The 23493-nt window shown below is 39.2% G+C and overlaps 1 protein-coding gene across 1 annotated transcript in view; it reads left to right on the forward strand.

Moving 5' to 3' along the window:
* PAIP2B (poly(A) binding protein interacting protein 2B) overlaps nt 1-23493 on the forward strand; it is a 32259-nt gene that overhangs the window by 2493 nt on the left and 6273 nt on the right. The window contains exons 2-3 of the mRNA XM_027621740.1: nt 20700-20848; nt 22805-22981. Coding sequence (XP_027477541.1) covers nt 20711-20848; nt 22805-22981 — 315 coding nt within the window. The 5' untranslated portion in view covers nt 20700-20710. The remainder of the gene's footprint in view (nt 1-20699; nt 20849-22804; nt 22982-23493) is intronic.

The raw sequence follows: 23493 nt of genomic DNA on the forward strand, positions 1-23493 counted from the left end.
AATAATTATCTTTGATTCTCATTATTTACAGTAATTTTGGTCGATAAAGTCACCTAGAGCACTAAATTAGCAAATACTGAACCACTGCTCCTAGGGAAAATACGTCCATATAAACATCTTATATAGATTATAATCTTACGTAAATACAGTTTATCCTGGTAAATTCTATTTTCTTTATTTTCAAAAAAGAGAAAATGAGGTTCAGAAGTGTTAAGTGACTTCCCTGAGGCCACTCTCTAACAAGTACCAGAGTTAGGCTGTCTGATTGGCCTCTGAGCCAGAGCTTCTTGCTCTACATTGCACTGCCCCCTCCATCTGTGTCCTCTAGTCATCCCTGTATGAGACTGGAAACACAAATGCAGAGCACTGCCATGTTCTACCTTAGCTGGGAATGTTTTGGAGGGGTGACTCAGTTTTCGCACTTTGTGCATGTCTGTGAATGGCTGAAAAAGCACGGTGAGTGTTGGTTTTGTGGTTACAAAGACATTTTAGCAAGTAGGAGAATTCACAAAGACAGGATCCATGAAAATGTAAATGACCTCTGGAGTCTATTTCGTGATAACCCTTCTTGGAGTCCACTGTAGAATGTTCCTTTCGCTTCTTTGAAAATTTGTTCACTTATTCAACAAATACTTATTAAGCACTTACTGTAAGTTAGGCTTTGTTTTAGACTCTGGTGAACAAACAGATTAAGATCTTGCCCTTACTGATATATTTTTGAGTAAGAGAAACAGGCAGCTCACAGCTCAGGGTAGAGGTCCAGGTTGGAAAGAAATTAACTTGACCAAAGTAACACCTGGTATGCCCCCTCCCACTTCACATCTCCTAGCATATTGACTTCCAGAACATTTCTGTTTTATTCTGTGCATAAACTTACTTCTAAGCTTCTCTCCATTAACCTGTGTCAACTTTTAAGTGTCATCAATTGATTTTGAGGCCATTTACCTAGCAGGATTTTCTAGAAGAATCAGGCTGATTTGATTTTTGATTTTTGGCTTTGCCACTTACCAACTGAGGGATTATGGTCAAGTTGTAGAACTCTTAAGCCTGTTCTCTAATTTAAAAAGTGGTGTTATGATGTGTTAGGCCCTTGTCAGTTGAAAGGAAGAGGCACACACATATATCTTTGCTGATGAGGGTTTAATGTAAATTTAAATGGGAAATCATCTCAGCAGCCATATTTTCCCTTGGCCCTACTGCTTTCAAAACCTTAAATAACAATAGCTGAGCAGTATTTAGAATAGGATTTGGGCTCTGGAAACCTGCCTTCTTTTACTTTGCTCACCCAACATTTGTATTTCCCAAGAGAGAACCTGATTGGATTGGTTTGTCACCTAAAATAGAGAACCCCTATTGGGCAGAATTTTGAGCCAAGACATGTCCTAGGTGATCACTTTCAAGTTCAGCTTGTAGATTATCTTTAGTTAGTGCTCTGAGTGCTAGTTCAGTTGCTTGTGTCCCAAGAAGTAGGGTTGGTTTCATGCATTATCTGTTGTACAGATCTTAGCATAAAATAAAAGAACCACTTGGGGACAGTTTCTTCAGAAGACAATTGAGGGTATAGCAGTCCTTAGAGCTTTAGTGTCTAATAAAGAGCATAACAAAGTAAACATATGTCAAATACTCCCTAAGTCTTTCTTTTGGTATTACATTTAATATTATTATAGTGTGGTTATTTGTTTATATGGCTGTCTTCCTTACTGGACTGTGAGCTTCATGAATGTGGGGTCCACATCTTCATTTCTCTTTCTTTTTTTTTTAAAGATTGTATTTATTTGTTTATTTGAGAAAGAGAGAGAGCAAGGGCACAAACAAGGGGAGGAGTGGTGGGAGAGGGACAAGCAGACTCCATGCTGAGGGCAGAGCTCGACATGGGGCTTGATCCCAGGACCCTGAGATCATGACCTGAGCTGAAATCAAGAGTTAGACGCTTAGCTGACTGAGCCACCTAGGCGCCCCTCCACATCTTCATCTTTCTGTCCTTGGTGCTTATGTAGTAATCTGCATAAATGTCTGACTTGAGAAATTCCTAACTCTTTCTGAAAGGATGGGAAGATATGAAGGCTTCCCAAAGAAGCTATTGTTTAACCTGATTCTTAAAGGATGAGTAAGAATGTTTTCCAGGTGCATAAAACTTTGAGACAGCATTCCAAGCAGGGACCAGCAGGTGCAAATGCACAGAGATATAAACAAACAAAAATCACCTAAGGAAAAAATTGTGAATGGGCTTGGCTAGAGCACATGTCACAGAGTTAACTCTGACCACTGCTGCTCAGTAATACATGCAGGTTTTAGGGAGAGAACATAATATTCTCAAGCTATTGGCAAGGTTTCACTAACAGTTTAGAAATACGAGAATTGAATTCTGGGGAACTGTTATACCTGAGGAAGTGACTCTGTTTACTTCTTCATCATGAAGCTCATATGTGCCCTACAGTGTTCAAGGTGCTGAAAATATAATCAAACTTATTCTCAAGGAGCTCACCATCTAGCAAGGAGACAGATGGATGAACTGGTTTATCATGTGTTAAGTGAGATAATAGAGATATAAATAAATGCTGTGTAAACCAGGAGAAAGGAGCAGTTAGTAATATAGAGAGCACTGGGGAAGATTTCTCAAATGAGATATCTGAGCAAGGCTTTGGTGGGTAAAGAGGAAGGAGTTCGCTAGATTGAACATAGGAACTTTTTAAAGAATTAATACTTTCGTGTTAGGAAACATTTAAGAACTATCCATTTTTGCCATATCTGTTGGGGGTGTTCAATTAATAACTACTTTTATTCAAGCAGTTAGTCTAAACACAAGATGTAAATAGTTATGCCACAGTAGAAGAATTTTATGTCAAAATAAACTGGGTTAAACAAAGGTTTCTGTGATGCAGGAATTCTCTAGAGCCTTTATTATATTAATGTCCGCTGTGAATTGTGGATCTCCAAAAAGGGTGCATTGTATTTAACCATGGTCTTTCCTTTCCACCCCTCTGAAACGTATCTAATCATATTTTGGAACAGAATTATATGAGACACAGTTTGAGGAATGATGAATCAAATATACTTTGGGGCGCCTGGGTGGCTCAGTCACTTAGGCATCTGACTTTTGATTTTGGCTCAGGTCATGATCTCAGGGTTGTGAGACTGAGCCCTGCACTGGGATGTGTGCTGGGCGTGGAGCCTGCTTAAGAGTCTTTCTCTCCCTATCCCTCTTGTCCCTCCCCAACTCCCTCTATAAAAATAAATGTAAAATAAAAAAATACAATCTTTTTTTTTTTTTGAAGATTTTATTTATTTATTTGACAGAGAGAGACACAGCGAGAGCGGGACCACAAGCAGGGGGAGTGGGAGAGGGAGAAGCAGGCTTCCCGCGGAGCAGGGAGCCCGATGCGGGGCTCGATCCCAGGAGCCTGGGACCATGACCTGAGCCGAAGGCAGATGCTTAACGACTGAGCCACCCAGGTGCCCCCAAAATAAAATCTTTTTAAAATATCCTTTAACAAACCAATATTTATCAGTGGTCTCCGTGTGTATTATAAAATAACCTGTATAATTTTTTTAAACATTTTATTTATTTATTTGACAGAGAGAGAAAACACAAGCAGGGGGAGTGGGAGAGGGAGAAGCAGACTCCTGCTGAGCAGGGAGCTCAACATGGGGCCTCCATCCCAGGACTCTGGGATCATGACCTGGGCCGAAGGCAGATGCTTAACTGACTGAGCCACCCCAGCGCCCCTAACCTGTAGGATTTTATAGGAAAGAAGGAGAGACATTGGGGAGAAAGAATACATCCTTACTTATTATCACTTGGTCAGTATGTCCCAAACTTAAAAAAATATATATTTTATAATCACCCCCTTGAAAGTATGGCTTACTCATATTTTGAAATTCCATGAGGTGTGTGGAGACTAGAGCAGGAGTCAAAACCAAAGGTTGTCTTGAAGGTGAGAATCTTCCAACTTAAGGGGATGTTACTTTCATTATGCATTCATTTTGGGCCATATTAGACATATATTTTGCCAGTTGGGTAATTTATTTAGAAGCATCCAGACCCTCTCCTAACTCTAGAGTTTTGATTATTGTATGCTAGCATTCTCCTTTCAATAAAATCTGATTATATGAGCTTTAGGGACTGAGGCCTTATACTGTATAATTTTAATTCATCTGTCAAATTCTGATTATGTGAGTAACTCCTGAAATATTATTAAAATTAAGGAAACAACAGTTATGTTTTTGAAAGTGCACTGAATTTGCAGTCAGAAGATCTAGGTTTGAAATTTGTCTCTGCCAACCTTTCTATTTGAATGACCTTGAGCTCAACTGCCTAACCATCTGTTGCCTCCTTTTCCGTTTTGATAGAATGAAAATACATAGGGTTAGTATAAGAATTAAATGATGTACATAAACATACTTTAGGAACTCTGAAGTACTCACTATACAAACATAAGACAGACCAAAAGAATGTATCCGGCTTAATTTGAATTAACATTTTATTTATCATTTTCAATTTTATATTACAGAAATAGTACATTACTTTTGTAAAATTAGAAAGCATTGATGGGCAAAAAGGTGGGGGTGGGTAGCTGCAAAACACTCCATAGATCCACCATACTAAGGCAGTGGTTCACATTTTGATGGGTATATTATATGCTTTTTATTCACATTCATCATTTTTTATAGAAATGCATTCATTTGCATGTTTTAGTCATTTTATTTTTATGAGATGAATCCCCTAAGAGTACAATTGTTGATTCATGGAATCGTTCCATCTTTTGCTACATAATGCTGTATATAATGAGAACTAGAAAAGGGGCTAACTTCTCAGCCTGGTGAACAGGTGACCTTGTAATCAATCATCTAATATCTTGAACCATTCCAGAAGCTTCATCAAAGGCACATTCAGAAGCAAATTTGATGTATGCATGTGGTTATGCTTGGCATTGTTTGTAATAGCATGATAGGGATGACCCCATTGTTTGTCAGCAGGGAACTGGTTAAACTGTGGTACATGCAAACCATGGAATATTGGATAGTTGTAGAAGAGAATGAAGAAGACTGTGGACTGACCAGATGGAAAAGAGCTCTAAGATATATTGTGATTTTTTTTTAAAAAGGGGCACAGCATGCAACCATGTATTTGGTATGCTACTTTTTGTGCTGAGAGAGAAAGTAGGGTAGAATAAGAATGTACATTTATTTATATTTGCTTATAATTGCAAAAAGAAATTCTGAAATGATAATATAAGAAACCAATGGAAGAAATAGGAGTGGAGATAGGATTTCGCCATATGCCTTTATATATATTTAAAACATTTTTTTGAATCATGTGTTTGTGTTTGTTACCTTTTCAAGAAATGTGTGAATGAATGAACGAAATGGGGTTATGAGAAAGAAGAAAGGGTCCGAGGGGCTGCCCATCTTTTTGATGTCAGGTGAATACATAGCAACAGTAGCAAAGATTGGAAGAGTGGCCCCAGTAGCAAGGGTTTGGCAGGGTTTCTTTTTTTCTTCCTTTACTCAATTTTATGTATTTAAAAAATACTTTGAACACAATAAAACAACTGAAAACAATGTTTCCAGATGGTTGCCCCATGGCTTCATTCAGTACCTGCTTTCTTTTTCATTTTCACTTGTATATTTTTTAATGCATACATATTCTTTTCAATTGTAATCACACTTTTCATATTTTTTAACTTACCTAATTATGTTTTTTCTGTGTTGCTACTAGAGGACCTTTAAAAATAATGAAGATAAGGGCGCCTGGGTGGGTCAGTCGGTTAAGCATCTGCCTTCAGTTTAGGTCATGATTCCAGAGTCCCAGGGCTCCCTGCTCAGTGGGGAGTCTGCTTCTCCCTCTCACTCTGCCTCTCCCCCTGCTCCTTTTTCTGCCTCTCACTTGCAAATATATAATTAAATAAATAAATAAATAAATAAATAAAATGAAAATAAGGGCAGCTTTGTCCAGTGCACATCCCAGAAGTGGGCTGATCAACCTCAAGAGGCAGGAATTCAACCCCTGTAGTCTATGTGTGACACATATCCATGAGGAAAATAAGAAAGAGATTTAAATATGTGTAAATGAAAACATTTCTCCCTAATTATAAAAGAAGTCACACTCTTCTTTATAATAATTAGAAAACAAAATATAAAGAAAAACGATCTGGGGGCACCTGGGTGGCTCAGTTGGTTAAGCGACTGCCTTCGGCTCAGGTCATGATCCCGGAGTCCCGGGATCGAGTCCCACATCGGGCTCCCTGCTCGGCAGGGAGTCTGCTCCTCCCTCTGACCCTCTTCCCTCTCGTGCTCTCTATCTCTCATTCTCTCTCTCTCAAATAAATAAATAAAATCTTTAAAAAAAAAAAAGAAAAAAAGAAAAACGATCTGTAATTTTGCTATCCAAAACATTCTGGTTTTTTGCTTTTTAGACATTTAATGCATAGAAACATTTTTTTAAGGTAGAATCATGATATATATATTTCTGGCAACTACTGAGATGCTCATGTAGGTTTTGTTTCCTTTGCCTGCTAATGTGAAAAAATACATTTTTAATTTCGTAATTTTAGACTATCCTTGCATTTCTGGGCTGAACCCTATTGATCAGTGTCATTGCTTTGTTTTTAAATAAGTTGCTTGACTTTATTTGTTCATATTTTATTTGAAAGTGTATGTCTATAGCATGGAAATTGGTCTGTGGTTTATCTTTTGTGCTATTTTTGTTCTGTTTAATGTATTGAGGTACCTGTAAACTAATCATTAGAAGGGTCTCTTCATTTGTGCTCTGAAACAGTTGCATGGGAACTATCTGCTTTTTGAAAGTTGGTGCTTTCTGGACTGCAGACTGGTCTTGCCCCCTTCTTTAAAATGCAATAATATTAGGGCAAGTGAAGTTTTAACATAGTGATTTTAGTATAAACAAGAGCACAGTATGTAATTGCTTTTGTGTGATGGGGTGTTCTTGGTGTCTTTTTATGACCTAGGTGAGTGCCGAGGTATTACACTCACCATCTGAGGTTTTACCGGACCTTTGTTTCAGTATTGAACAGATGTGACTATTTTATTCTGCAGCCTTGCAGATATACAAAATGGGCCTCCCAAGACTCTGCTTTATCCCCACTGAAAACAAGAAGTAATGCAGTGAAACTTTGCCACGCTAGAACCTTTTAAAGAATGGGATGTTCTGGTTTAATTGTGTTTACTTGGAAGTATAAAAGTGAAAAGAAATCCCTAATTCCCTGTTGAATACAGTTCTGAGATGTAGCAAATAATTCCACTTTTCTTCTCTAATAAGCTTGATATATTCAGACCTCGTTGATGTTTTATTATATAATTCCTGAAGTGTCCAAGGCTTACATTATGAAGATCCTTTTTTGGAACTTTAGATGTAAGAAGATGTAAAGGGCAATGTGTGAAATCAAGCTGCAAGGGAACTGATGCCCATTAAATATACATTTTTGACTAAATCTCAGATTGCAGCTTGTTTTCTTACTTAGCTCACAAAAATAAAACCCACTCGATTGAAGGTAGGAGTTGTGAGGAGATTATGCCTTTTAACTGGATGTCTTTATTTCCTATCAAGATAGAATATACGGCACCCCTGGCTTTGGACCAACAGAAGGAATCACATTTTTTTTTTCACTTGTTGTCTATCAGTGGTTCTCAAACTTAAGCATGCTTCAGAATCACCTGGAGGGCTTATTACAACACAGATGTCTGGGCCCCACCCAGAGTTTCTGATTCAACAGGTCTGGGGTGGGGCCTGAGAATTTGCATTTCTAGCAAGTTCCCATGTGGTACTGATGCTGCTGGGCCTGGGACTAAATTTTGAGAACCACTACTGTATATTAACTAAATATTCAAATTCTGGCTCTAGAAGAAAGCTGAATTTGGTCTGGGAGTATAAGAAGTAAACTGGTTGTGGAGCAAATCATCAAAGATTCACCCCTCTTGTTGCCAGCATTGTGTTGAATTCAGGTAATCAGCAATACACAGGGACATAAAACAATTCTTGTTTCATGATTCGAAGTCCTAGATGAATTTCTAATGAGAGATTGCTGTTTCATTTGGAAAGCTTAGAGGCCAAGGGATTCTGGTCAAATAGGATTTAGTGATTAATCCCATGAGAATAGGCGTTATTTATATGTCCTTTTCATCTCCCCTGTCACTGACCATTTAGCCTTGCTTTAGAAGATTCTGCTAATTTTTTTAGCGGGGACAGAAGTTTGATAGCTTATTGAAAGTTGTGTGTGCTTTTAAAGATATTAGCTATGTGTGTTCTTAAGAGTTTTTTAAAACAATAGCAAGGGAATAAGAGAAACTTTTTGCCAAAAAAAAAAGAAATTATTGGAATTAATTTTTTATCTTTTGGAATGTTGGAGAATGTAGTCTGCTGCATCAAACATCAAGCATGCTGTGGATTTTCAGTTGTTTTTATGATTTGTCATATTGTTTGAGGCAATATTAGCGATTTTTGAAATCCCTCCAAAGATGAAAAATGAAAGTCAAAATCATAGACCTGGCATAGCAGCTGGACACAGAAAGCAGCTATGAAGGATTAGATAGATACACACATACACACATATAAATACATATTCGTACACACATACATTTTTAAATTATTATTTTTTCCCAGCAAAGACAAATATTACCTGTGCTGAATGTAGGCATCATATAGAATCTTTGAGTTGAAGAGAAAGAAACTCTGGAACCCACACCTTTTCATAGAGGAGTTTTGCTTCAGCAGGCTTTTCTCGCTTGTCTACTACCTAATTTCTGTTGTTCCACCGCTAACAACCTCAGTTTGCAAGTTGATGAGCTGGTCCAGCATTGACTGTTTGGAGGAATAACTGGTATTATAAAAATTGGGTTGGGCAGGGGCGCCTGGGTGGCTCAGTCAGTTAAGCGTCTGTCTTCGGCTCAGATCATGATCCCAGGCTCCTGGGATCGAGCCCCACATCGGGCTCCCTGCTCAGCAGGGAGTCTGCTTCTCCCTCTGCCCTTCACCCCGCTCTCATGCTCTCTCTCTCTCTCAAATAAATAAAATCTTAAAAAAAAAATAGGTTGGGCAGACTCCCTACTTGGAAACATTTCTGTTTTGCTCTCCTTACTCCCTCAGAAAAGAATTGAGGAGAGGGGAAAAAAGGTGGAACTAGATCCTGCAGACTAGACCAGTGGTTCTGAAGCTTGGCTGCATATCAGAGACAACCCACAAGCTTTCTAAAACATAATATAGATGTGGCCTAGACCTTCTCCTAGGATGGAGCTTCAGGGACTGCATTTTTGACCATTTCCTGAAGCAATTTTATTTTGTAGCCAGCTGGGCTTTATGCCTCTGACCAGAATGGTGCTGGTCTCCAGTGAATTTTCACCAGCCTGTGGTGAAATAAGAAAAATTAGGACCACAGAGTGTTTTCCATAAAGGTAAATTTATTCAATTTAAAGAATTGTCTTTTGCATTGAATTAAGGCCTTCCTGTGTTTTTTGGTGTTGAAAATACCCTTTTATAAAACGACGTTGATAGGTTATTTTTATCATCCTTACTTAGTTGTTTTTTTAAATTATCTTGACATTGTGAAGTTATTTTTTTTAAAGATGTTATTTATTTATTTGACACAGAGAGAGAGAGAGAGAGAGAAACACAAGTAGGGGGAGTGTGAGAAGGAGAAGCAGGCTTCCCGCAGAGCAGGGAGCTGGATGCGGGGTTCGATCCCAGGACGCTGGGATCATGACCTGAGCCGAAGGCAGATGCTTAATGACTGAACCACCCAGGCACCCCATCCTTACTTAGTTTTTAAAAATTGTAACTCTATATTTTCTTCAAAACATTTTTGAAAATTTACTGACCTGTGAGATCCTGAAGATTAAGTACCTCTGATCTCATCATTCTTAGAAATTGTTTTTAAAATACTTTGGAGGGGCACCTGGGTGGCTCAGTCATTAAGCATCTGCCTTTGGCTCATGTCATGATCCCAGAGTCCTGGGATCAAGCCCTGCATCAGGCTCCCTGCTTCTCCCTCTCCCTCTCCCCCTGCTTGTGTTCCCTCTCTTGCTGTCTCTCTCTCTGTCAAAAAATAAATAAAACTCTTAAAAACAAAACTAAATAAAATAAAATAAAATACTTTGGAATACAAGCCCATAGAGGACCTAAAACCTTTGGCTATATGAGTTTAAGAATTCAGAATTTTTCAAATTTTAGAGAGTTGCTTTTTCTGTGTGTTATGTAATGCCCCCATGGTCTGTTGCAGCACCCTTAGTCACACACATTAGTATTTCTGAGCAAAACAGGAGTATTCATACTAAGTGGGATAAATGCAGGCTATATATAGCTTCACATCAATTCAAGTTTTAATGTCATCTGAGTTTTGACATAAAGCATATGGAAAATTTTTAGTTTTTAGAGCTTTTTGGATGTTGGAATTATGCATAAGGGATTATAGACATGTTTGGGGGTCTGCTTTCTCATCCTAAAAGGACTTGCAAGCTTCAAATTAAATGGAGCTTTGTATGTTTATGGTAGAGAACACAATTTATTTTTATTTAAATGCACCAGCATGTGATATGACCTTGCTCCTATTTTCCTTCCAGAGACCTAGTCCTTTTGTTGAATAGCATTTTTCTTCAGCCTGGTTCCCCCACTTGCATTAGCAATATATGAGAAAATTTAGAGTTTTATATCATAAGCATTCTGGAGCTAAAGTGGGAAGTGTAAGAGGGTAAGGTAGTAGCTAAGAGCATGAGCTTTAGGGACAGAAGACCTAAACTTAAGTCCCAATTCTGGCTCTTACTACATTATCCCTTAGGCAAGGTATTTAATAAATTTCTGAATGGTGGAGAATTCGTTTGAAAAGCAGGGATAATGTCAGCACCTACCTCATAGAATCCTTGTGAACGTTAAAGAGAGAATGTTAGTGAAGTACTTAGAAGAGCTATTATTTTATTTTTGTCTTTTCCCCTTGTATTGGGTAGATTACTTGTTTCCTTTTTGTAATGTAAGTGTCCTATGGTGCACTCTTTTTCCCTTAGACATCTGGGTAAACTTGCTTCAAGTACTTTCCCATATCACAACTGACTTCTGGCCTGCCTCTATAATTTAGACATCAAATCCTTCCTCTCAATGGTTTCCACACCAAAAAATCCATCAGCTCCTAAGCTTTATATGGCCCTAGTAGTTAGCTGAACATTGAGTCTTAGAGTGGAGACTACATTGCGTGGTGTAAAGCCTCCCACTATCTGAAATGTACCACTCCTGACTCATTTTTTTTCTTCTTTGTTGTGTTCCAGCACTGTGTCTTCCTTAGCCCCCTAGGGAAACATTCCCCTCTCTCCTATTGAGCATTTCTCTTACTCTAGTCCTTCAAGTACTCTCCTTCTACCCCAAATTAATTTTCAAGGAGTTTCTCCACCCAAAATGGTACCTTTCCTGAAAAAACTTGTAGTGAAAACAGTTTTCTCAACCTCATTACATATGTATTTAGAGTGGTTGGCTACTTTCTTCCCACTTTGCTGTGGCAGACAATCCTTTTTTCCAAAAATATATCAGATAAAATGAGCCTGTGGTCCCTTTTGGTGATATCTATTGAGAATCCATGGTATGAATTTCCTCCAGTTTAGGTGACTGCACTGTGGCAAGCTTTTATGCCTAGGCTACAACTCATAAGGAGACTATTATAGCCACCTAGTGTTATTAAATGCTAACATAGTAAACAAGAATATATAAAAAATATTTTCTAGAATAGAAATAAGAATTTTCTCCTCCTCAAGAGTAATTTAACCTGTCAAAAACAGATTCCTGAGTTATGTTGTCCCTGGCTGTGGGGAATATCTCTTAATACTCAGTGAAGAATGCTCAACCACAGATCATAGCCTCTAAGGGCATGGGCTTCCTTCCTAGGAAATGAGATTTAGAATACAGCATTCTGAAAATGGCACTTAGTCAACAAATTATTGAGGACCTGGTGGGCACACAGAGGCATACTAAAAACTGTAAAGACTTGATTCTTGCCCTCAAGAAACTTCTAAGGTTATAAATAGACTGGCCCCAAAACAAATGAATAATAATCACTAAAGTATAGGTGTAATCAAGTGTGAAATGGTGGAGGTATGGGAGACCTGTAGGCAGAGATTGTGTTCAGGTTTCTACAGTGGCATTTCTGATATTGCTGTGCATTTAAAAGACAAGTTAAAGTGTCATCAGATTAGTCTAAGACATTTAGAGGCCTTTATTTTATGACTGGGAAAAGTCACACCTATTTCATAGGTAATAATTTGCCCATAACGATGTTTTTGATTAGTGTAATCTGCTAAAGACTTCAGTTCAGAATGTTTTCCCTGTTAATAGCATATATCCATCTGGAGCTGGATATGGAGAAGTCAGGGTCCCTGTAATGACCACCATTTGATGTTATCCTGGGAGGACAATTGATGGCCTTTACCTGGGGAAGTAGAACTTGAGGGCCGACCTCTGGGGTATAGAGAGCTTACCATTGATGTAGGCAAGTAGGTAGGCAAGTCTGTTGATTCTATCTTAGAAGTGGCTTTAAATATTTTATGGAGTGTATTTTATGTCTGTTTTGTACATTTCCAATAGGATGATGTCACAGGCATCCTTGAGGCATTGTTTCTAATAGTTTGTGGGTTGTTAATAGGTGCTAGATTAAAAATGTAATAAATGAATAATAAAGGCACCTAATTGATTAGGGAAATGCTTGGTAGTTAAAGTTAAATAGGTCTTCTCAGAGAAATGAATTTACTTGACTGTGTTTTGGGGTTTTTTGTTTTTTTGCAAAGAGCATTCACTAATTTGGGAGCTCCTGATGTAGGAATTAGGATAATTGGGATTTGGATTATTCCGTATAGAATTTGCCACTTTATTGGAGGAATTGTTCTTAGTGTTTAGTCTTTCTCTACTTGTAATAACCTATGGCAGTTAACAAGCAAAAACACAAATGTTGGCTTAGGCCTAACAAATTATAACGTATGAAAGGTATGATGTGGAAAAGCTTCCAGGTGAGTCTAATGTACTCTAGAGATTGAGAACTACTGAATAAGAATATGCCTTCTGGACACTTGCTAACTGCATTCTTAATCCTATTTGAGTATGCTGATAAGCTTTTGAAAGCATCTTGTCAGCTTCTAATTGCAGGTAAGTTAAGTTTTCTGTGTGCTTAACAAGCACATTGACATTCTATTTGCAAGCCCTTTTCTTGCATCAAAGGGAATATAATTATTGGAGCATTTGTGTATTGAGGTCAGCATAGGAAAGCTTAGCAAGGTGATTACTTATTTATTTTTTGTTAAAGCTCATGCAGCTTCTCCAAGAACAAATGAAATGGAAATAGAAGGGACTATCATTCTAATTAGAGGTTGACCTGGAACCTGTTTTTTAATCACCACGTGCATATTCTACATGTTCTTCCCACCTCACTCCTCAAACAGCCGAACTACTCATCCTGCTTCTTTCCACCCGGATCTTCCACCAAATGGTGGAGAAAAGTTGATGGGTTTATTTACTTAGTAAAAGAATACTTTTGTCAAACAAGGAAACTGAGAAACAGCCTTCCTCTTGACCTTTCAGAAGCCTTCAACACACCTACCTTACTGGATTTATTAGTTTCCTGTGGTGGTTGTAACAAATTACCACAAACTGGTAGTTTAAACCAACATAAATGTATTCTCTTGCAGTTCTGGAGGTCAGAAGTAAAAAATCAGGGTGTCATCCAGACTGCACTCCTTCTGGAGGGTTTAGGAGAGGGAAAATCTGTTCTTTGCCTCTTTAGCTTCTGGTGGCTTTAGGCATTCCTTAACTTGTGGCCACATCACTCCAATTTCCACCTCCATGGTCATATTGCCTCCTTCTCTTCTCTGCTTTTCTTCTTCTTCTTCTTCTTTTTTTTTTTTTAAGATTTTATTTATTTATTTGACAGAGAGAGACACAGTGAGAGAGGGAACACAAGCAGGGGGAGCGGGAGAGGAAGAAGCAGACTTCCTGCCAAGCAGGGATCCCGATGCGGGACTCGATCCCAGGACCCTGGGATCATGACCTGAGCCGAAGGCAGACGCTTAACGACTGAGCCACCCAGGCGCCCCTCTGCTTTTCTTCTATAAGGACACCTGTCGTTAGATTTAGGGCCTACTGGGATAATCCAGGATGATCTTCTTGTTTCAGTGTTCTTAACTTAGTCACATCTGCAAAGACGCTATTTCAAATAAGGTGGCCTCACAGGTTCTAGGGATAAGGATGTGGACATCTTTTGGGGGGCTACCATTCAACTCACTATATGGAGTTCTATCTTCCCTTAATTTCTGTGATGCCATACTCTTCTTCTGGTTTCCTTCTTAACTCTATGGCTTCTTCTCACTTTCCTTTTCTGTATTCTCCTCCTTCTCTACCTGACTTTTGAAAATGTTCACATGTATCAGATCTGGGTCTTGGATCCTCTTCTCATCTCACTTTGCCCTTTCTGTCTCGGTAATATCTTCTAGCCCCATGATTTCTATGACCATTTATATAAACAACCACTCCAAATTGCTTTATTTAGCCAGACCTTTCCTATTCTTGATGCATATAGATAACCTACTTAACATAGTCATTTGAGTGTTTCAATGGCTTCACAAATTTAACATATCCAAAATAGAACACATCACCCCTTTTACCCCCCACTCCTCATCACCACCCAAGAAAAGTTTGCCCTTCCCACAGAATTCCTTAGTTCAGTGAATGACATTACCATCCACCTAGTTGCTTGTGCCAAAGTTATCCTTGATATTTCCCTCACTCTTATCTCCCCACGTCCATCACCAAAAACAACCTAAAATAGTTTCAGAATCTGCCTATTCTCTTCTTACTGCCATTACCTTAGTCTTAAGCAGCCACCATTTTTCCATCTGGATTAGTGCATTAGCTCCCATTATCCACTGTCAGTCTCTCCAATCCATTTTCCATATGGCAGCCAGAGTAATTTCAAAATATAAATTGAATCATATCACTGTGCTCCTGGACACCCTTTTTGAAGACTTTCATTGCTTTTAGGATAAAATTAAAATCTTTCATGTAGCCTCTAATGTTCTGCATGATCTGGCCCCATCTGTCTCTGCAACTTCATCTCTCTTCCTAGCCTTTCTCCTTTGACCCTCCAACTATATGCATCCCTACCTTCTTATATTTCCTGAGAGTTCCTTCCTGCCTCTGAATCTATGCACATGTGTTTCCCTCATTGGGAAGGAAGAAATTTTCCTTGGTCCAAGGTTCTTCTGGCTGGACTAAGAATTAAATTCACATGATGCAACAGGTGCAATCAAATTTAGTTTCATATGTATGGGAATCCACACAGACATAAATTCCAAAGTTGGGTGACTTGAAGCTTACATGACATCCTGAGTTAAGGAGAGGGGTAGGAGTCTGAGGATGCAAAGGGGAGGAAGACCTTTAGCAGGATAATGAGAGGAGATGTTTTGGAAACAAAGGTTGCCCTGTTGTACAGATAAATTTCTTAGGTAAAGAGGAATTTTTGTTAGTAGCTCTCTTCCTGGTACAGGCTCTTCTTTTCCAATGTAAATTTAGGCAATTGAGGGGGAGGTAAAGAGCTTTCCCTGAATCTGCTGGGTTTCAGCTGCTTTTATCTCAAAATAATCTTTATGCCAAAGTGGCCCATCTTGGGGTTCTTAACTTGGCCCATACACCTTCTTCTCCCTATTGCTGGTTAACTTATATTCTTCAGGTATCAAAGAAAGTGTTGTTTGCTCAGCGAAACTTTTCCTAACCATCCCTCACTCTTAGACTTGATTAGGTCCTTCCCACTGCCCCCGTTGTTTTCTAGTTCTACTTTGCCTTTTATAACATGGATCATAATTATCCTTAATTATTTGTTTGTCTCTCTCCTGACAGAATGTAAATACCACCAGGGCAAGGACTGTATACCCTGTCAAAGCACAAGTCAAGCACAGTGTCTAGGGTAAATAGGCACCCGATATTAATGAGTAAATGCATCTAATGACCTAAGTTGCTAAGACGTAACTGAGAATGGACCAAACTGAATCTAGTGCCACATATTTGAACTAAAATAACATTTTAAACTGCTATTCACAATATTTAATTTAAAAATGGTATTAACCAGACTGAAAGAAGTTCACAAAGCTGTAGGAAACAGAATAGTAGAGACTAGTTTTTATAGCAATTTCTCAATAGACTTTTTCCATATAATTCAGCCAAAAGTCCCAAGTATTCTTCAGAGTCAAGCTGTTAGCATGGGCACAGTCCAGGTTTATAGCTTCTGAAAAAACCTCAGGTTCAAAGAATAGCTAGTTTCTGGTATGAGCGCATTGGATCTGAAAGTTGTGGGTGTTCAAAGTGTTGAACTGATGAAGCATTGTAGTAATGTCCTAGGCACATTAAAAGACCTGAAGTTCTTTATGGTTGGGAACTGAGGGCCCTATTTCAAGCCCAATATTTTAGACATGAACTCTTGACCACGATAAAGTGCTAAATCAAATGCCTAGCAGGCCTTAGCACCCCTATTTTGAATCTGTGCTCGCTACATGCTTTCCCATCTTAATCCAAAATGACAACTCTTATTTTCCATTTTCAGGATGTTTGCGTGTGTATAAGAGAAACTGAGGTAGAGGGGGAATAAGTTTCAAATAGTTCTCAGATTTCATAATGCAATATAGAGGCAGGCCAGACATAAACTCTTTTATCTACTGTTGAGGTTTAATTCTTAAAGGACTTCTCAAGCCGTGACCTACTTCAAACTGCACGCTTGTTCTCTAGATAGATAAGAGGAAACATGTGGCAACTGATGGTTTGTATGGCGGAACTAGTTGTCATTGTTTATTGAATACCTGTATTATCTATTGCCATGTGACAACTTACTGCAAAGTTTAGCAGGTTAAAACAGCAAACATTTATTATTTCACAGTTTCTGTGGGTCAAGAATCTGGGAGCAGCTTAGCTGGGTATGCTTCTACCTCACAGTCTCTTATGAAGTTACAGTCAAGTTATCACTTGGGATGGCTGTCTCATCTGAAGCCTTGACTGGGGAAAGATGAACTAAGCTCACTCACATGGTTGTTAGCAGGATTCAATTCCTTGTCACATGGTCCTCTCTACCATAACATAGCTGACAACATGGCAGCCATTCTGATTTGTGATCCTACTTATGTACCCAAGCATTTCCCCCATCTCTGGAAGCTTTGGGGGTATTTTCTTTGTCCCCACTACACTAGGATGACACATAATGTACCTTGATGTGGTGAGGATCAAGTGAAATAATGAACATCAAAGGTCAAAATAGGATAGTTAGGAAAATACTGGGTATTTAGAGGGCAAGCATAGTGGATGGTGAACTAGAGAGGAGCTGGGAACAGGAAGAGAATGTTACATGAAACGCTGGAGGCAGGAAGGTCAGGGAAGTTATGGGCAGTGGTCCTGTCTTACCTGGTGTCTTCCCAGAGTTGGAAGGCATTCCTCAAATGCCTTACCTAGGAGTTACCAGTATCCAGCAAAATCTCCCCATTCCCACTCCACTACTAAAGTCTAGGGGCACATTAAGCACCAGTGCATTGTCACCCAGGAGGCCCACAAACCAGTGTTATTCTTGAGCTAACCTAGCAACTCAAGTTGCTTAACCCTTGAATCTGGTACCTTCTTTGGTCTTACATGTAGCACTATCTGGATGTTTTTGTTTTGTTTTGTTTTAGAATGAAGTTGGACAGATTATGTGCCTGAAAGAGCATAGATATGAAAGTATTTTATAAATTGTTAAAACATTAGGGACACTTGGGTGGCTCAGTCAGTTAAGCGTCGTCTACCTTTGGCTCAGGTCATACTCCCATGGTCCTGGGATTGAGCCCCACATCAGGCTTCTTGCTCATCAGGGAGCCTGCTTCTCCCTCTACTTGCTGCTCTCCCTGCTTGTGCTCTCTCTCTCTCTCTCTCATCTTTGACAAATAAATAAATAAAATATTTTTAAAAATAAATTGTTAAACATTATACAAATTAAGTTGTTGGATTGCTTCTATTTAGGGAAACCTAAGCTTTCCAATTGTGTGGAAAACACAGGTAGAATGATATAAACTACAAATCAACACTGTATAGCCTCCTGAGAACCTCTTTCCTAGTATTAACTGTCCCATATCACAGTGTTTTCAACTTCTCCAAAGTGTTTGCTTTAAGTTGGGTACCATCCCCAATGTGGGATTATGGTACATTTCCGTTCCCTTTCTCATGAACGACAGCATCCTGTGGTTTGCTCTCTGCACTCCACCTCACCCTGGAATTAGATGGGTTATTCTATTCTTTGTCTATCTGCCTTCTCTTTTTCCTTACGGTCATGTGCACTTAGGATCTGTTTTTTAGGCAAAGGCAGGTATTTTAGAAAACTGAATACTGGTTCTCTCTGGGTGATTTCCATACTGATGGGGAGAAATCACTGTGCTGGTTGTAACCAATTGCCAAATGAGTCTTTGGAAATATAATACTGTTTAACCTGCTACCCAGCAAGGGTCAGGTCCTTAAAGAGTCTCTGTGCTTAGGGATATCCTACTTAGTCATGCAGTTGCCCTGGCAGTTAGAGCAGACTTGCTTCTGCATTGTTATGTTGCAAATGGAGGTGGTAAAATTAAAGAACTGGTTTTCTACCTTCTTTAGGCTTATAGAATTATTATTATATAGCAGTGTTTGGAATAATCATTGATTTCTTTTGTCTCTATTTAAAATGTGTTAAACCAATATGTTTTATACTAGGTGCCCTACTTAAACCGGCAGTGAATTAAATGGTTTCTGTCATAAATGAAATTCTTTTTGAAATATCAATGAGTTGATTTTTCATCTAATTTTTTACTCATCACAATTCTCCCTTGTCTTTTAAGATTAGATTTTTTAGTGTACCCAGAAGCAGAGAAAGACTTTTTCATGAATGTTGCCACGATGGAAATGAGTGAGGAAAAAAATTGTTAAAGAAAACTTAAAGATGCCTCAAGGAGGATGGGGGAGGAGATGGAGTTGAGATTGAGATTATAAACCTCCATCTTGATTTCACAAATTGAGAATCTAATTGGAAAGAGAAAAATTATGCATATGAAACAGAATAGTTAAGTAGTATGAACTCCGAGCTCACAAGGTACGGGAAGGTAGAGGAGGGAAGCAGTGAGTAAAGACTGCAATGATTTTTGAAGAATGGTTAAGATTTAAATAAAGAACAGAAAAAAGACACATTCCAGATGACAGCAAACACATCAGTGTGGATTTGGAAGCCAAATGTAAGCAATTAAAAAAATATGTATGTACTTTAAAAAGCCATAGGCAAACACTCACACAAGACATAGACAAAAATTAAGGCCAGCAAAAACTGCCACCAAAAAATTAAGCAAACAAAACAAATATAGTATTTTTAATTTATAAGTTCTTTAATGAAAAATAAAAATTATGACAAATATAATAAAAGTCCTTATAGCAGATAAAAGACACATACCCTGATAGAAAAATGGTGAAAATACTTGAGCAGAAAAATGACAAAATAAGAACTCCAATGACCGGTAAGTATATCTCAAAATATTCAGTCTCGGTAAAAAAATCACAGAAATGTAAATGTAAACCATAAATGACAATTTTTCTCTTAAGAGATTGGCAGTGGTTTATAAAATAATAATACTCAGTGCAGAGGAATAGGCACTGATATCCTACTGGTGGGAATTTAAATTCTCATGGCAGTGTGGCAATAAATCAAGAGCCTTAAAAAAGGCAAACATAGTTTCCAATATAGCAGTTCAGTTTCTGGGGTTATCCTAAGGAAAACATCGAAAAAGATGAACACAAGAAGTTCATCTAACCTTTATAACATGGAAACACTGGAAATACCCCAAAAGACAATTTGGTGGTATTAACACAGAAATGAGAAAAGGCAAATGATAGAGCATTGTGCTGTTACTCTAAGGATGGATGCTTGGGGGATATGTGTGTGTGTCTATGTGTCTGCATACACATAGGGGAAGTCAGAAAGGTTATGTGCACTACCTTGTTAATAGTTTTTAACTCTGGATAGTTGGTTAACTCTGGTAACCTTAATTTTCTCCTTTTTGTTTATCAATACAGTGAGCATGTATTATTTTTTGAAATATGTTTTACAGAAAAACAGCTTGAGAATCAGAATACGGCGTAGTCATTCACAGTGTTCATTAAGAATGCATTTTCTCCGGGCGCCTGGGTGGCTCAGTTGTTAAGCATCTGCCTTTGGCTTAGGTCATGATCCCAGAGTCCTGGGATCCAATCCCACGTCGGGCTCCCTGCTCAGTGGGAAGCCTCTTCTCCCTCTCCCACTCCCCCTGCTTGTGTTCCCTCTCTCGTTGTCTCTCTCTGTCAAATAAATAAAATCTTTAAAAAAAAAAATGCATTTCCTCTACCTATTTAAACATTAAGGAAGCTGTGACCTTGATTAGGTTCTAGAACCTGCAAAAAATGGACTTGAAAAGATCTCCCCCTCCCCACTTGCCTAGAAAGGCTAACTGAGCCTAGACATTTTTTTTCTTTTAACTCTTTAAGAATTCTACATCTGTATAGTTGATAACTGCAGAATATGGTTAGTTTTCTAACAGTTACAGACTAATAGTTTCTGTTCATCTATAGGTAATAACTTTGACTTAGAACCTCAGAAGCTTCTGGAAGAATCTGGATGTTCTAGGTTTTCATTCCCTTGATCCTTTCTTTTGCTTCTGTTTAGGTTCTGTCATAATGAATGGATCCAGTGTAGCAAATACATCACCTAATGTAAAATCCAAGGAAGATCAGGGATTAAATGGGCACGATGAGAAGGAAAACCCATTTGCAGAGTACATGTGGATGGAGAACGAAGAAGATTTCAACAGACAGGTAAAGAAAGAAGTGGAAGGCTAAGATGCATGTACCTGAACAGCTATAATATTTTACCATTCATCTATAACAAAAGAAATGGGTTTATCAGCTTGAGAAGAATTTAAAAATGCATGGAGGCCTGGTCTGGGCTCACCAAGAAGCCTCTTCAGCTGGTAAGACACCAGAGTATGGTACTTCGGAGGAAGATACTGATACTTTTCCACACATTGATTGCAAGGAGATCTCATGCCATGGTGATGTGGTATAGACTTCTGGGGGACAGAAGCTGTGTGCAGACGGGCCAGCCTGACATGCTCCCCACGTGGGGACGCAGGCACTGGTAGAACGTATGTCTGAGATGGAGAAGTGTGTTAGGTGGGGAAAGGCTAGACTGTTTGAACAAAGACTCAGCAGTAATCCATTGTCTTGTATCCCTGTGACATTAATAGCTCAAGGTAGGCATTCTAGGTAGACAGTGATTCTGCGACCACATGCTTCTCCGATGGTGTTGTTCCGGCCTGGCCAGGGCATTGATCAGCTGAGTAGCTGAAGGATAACTGGAAGTCCAGCCACTGTGAAAGGGGGAGAGGTAAAGGCCAAGGAAGGGACCTCCTTTTGACCAGGTGATGCCAAAGTGTTCACATCCCTTCGGGAAGACATTACATGATGAATAGTTACGTGGCCATCGCCAGCATGGGAGACAGGAAATGCGGTTTTAACTGAACAGCCTGGTGCTCTGGGAACAAGGAAACAAGTTTAGTGGGGCAGCCAGCAGTTCCTCCCGCCCCCAGTCAGCTCACTGTGTCATGATTTTGGGACTAGCACATAGATCACGCTTGCAGTCACATCCCTGTGCCCAGGTAACCATTTTTGTGTACCAATGGATGAGGGTAGATTTACTAAGGAGGAGCATGCTGTCATGCTCTCGGGTAGAGGCAAGGCAGATCTTGAACAGTCATGTTAGATCTTACGGCTTGGAAATATTTTGTGGTGGTTGTTACTTTAAGTACTTTGTAATTATCTAATTTACTTGAGATCAGTGTGGCTAATTGTAATGTTGAAGACTATTTTTACGTCTTGTGCTACTGATGACTTTTGAATTCATGAGTAAGTGTATGGGCTAGTTTGGGTGATTATTTTTGCTTGACTTCCCCTCTGATGGTGGTGCTAGTGAGCTAGGAATCAGTTGCCACTAGCCCGCAGGAAAGGGATGGCCAAATGTGAAGCCCAGGGCCTGTTAAAACCACACTTAATCTGCAGACTGGACCGTTCTCTTTATTAAGAGTTAATGATGTCTGCAAAGAGGTGTAAAATATCCTAGATACATAGTGCTTTAGTTTAGGGCCATCTTTAAGAAATACAAGTTGTTTAAATACTCATATTTTTCCTTGTTTTGAAAGGATACCTACATTGATGACATCATTTTCTGTTGGTTTGCCGAAAAGTGTTCTTTATCTCTTTCTAAGGTTCTGAAAGTATTTTTCTCCTTTAGGGGCCTCATTACCAGAAAAGAGGGCCAGAAGCTGAGAGTTGGTTTTGATTTAATCTCCACTATCCAGGTAGTGGTCTAGTTATATAACTCCTGTACCTTTTTCATACTTGTAAAGTGGGAAATTTAAGAAGAGTTGCTTAACAAGACTGAGAAAAGAGTCTCGAGCTTTAAAGTGATTCTCTGTAAGTGCCATCTGGATGGATGGAACATGTCTGTGTCACACAGAGATGTCGGAAGAGATGTGAAGGCCTGGACTTTCTGCTCTTCTGAATACTGTTTCCTTAGTCTTATTGTTGATGGAATTTGGTTGAAAAACTAAAACTTGTATTTTCTCTAGCCAGTCATTCGAAGCATCTTAATTCTTAGTAGACAAGATCGTTCTCAACTGCCGACCAATACCCTCCAAAAGAGAGAGGTAGAACACTGGGAGGGGTGAGTCGTACTGGGACGGTAAGTGTGAGCTCCTCACCTTGGCTTGCTAGGTGGAGGAGGAGCTGCAGGAGCAAGACTTCTTAGACCGCTGCTTCCAGGAGATGCTGGATGAAGAAGACCAGGACTGGTTCATCCCCTCCCGGGACCTGCCGCAGGCCATGGGACAGTTGCAGCAGCAGTTAAATGGACTGTCCATCAGCGATGGTCACGATTCTGAAGATATTTTGGTAAGAGCCCTACGTAATTGCACAGGAGACATAGTGAAAAGACTGTGGGATTTGGAGTGACAGACTTTTTTTCTGACCCTGCCACCTTGGGCAAGTCTCTGGCCCCTGTCTCTTCACCCATCATCCCATGGGCTTTGATAAGAGGGTGCATTGGAGACACGTTGCACCACACACAGCATTGTGAAAACATTCTTGTGGCAGCATCTCCGGCTTTCATTTCCCCCAGGGGGCTTTGAAAGTAGAACTGGGATTAAGGATAAGAATTTGAACACAGAAGAGGTTTGGTTTCAAATGATCACTTGCTGTTGTTCTTTCCTTTTACTATTCCTCAAATCTATATTTATAGTTTTGAATGATGCAGTTTTGGAAGGAACATACTCCTAAGAGGCCATTTTCCACTTAAAATTAAAAGACTGGATAAACCAATTTCCTGCCTTTCATGTTTACTTACAGTCAGATCTCTGTGAGTGACTTAGTTCTCACAGAACTCACGTTCCAAAGGACTGTGCCCT

This window comes from Zalophus californianus, chromosome 8, assembly GCF_009762305.2.
Source record: "Zalophus californianus isolate mZalCal1 chromosome 8, mZalCal1.pri.v2, whole genome shotgun sequence".
NCBI classification, from domain to species: Eukaryota; Metazoa; Chordata; class Mammalia; order Carnivora; family Otariidae; genus Zalophus; species Zalophus californianus.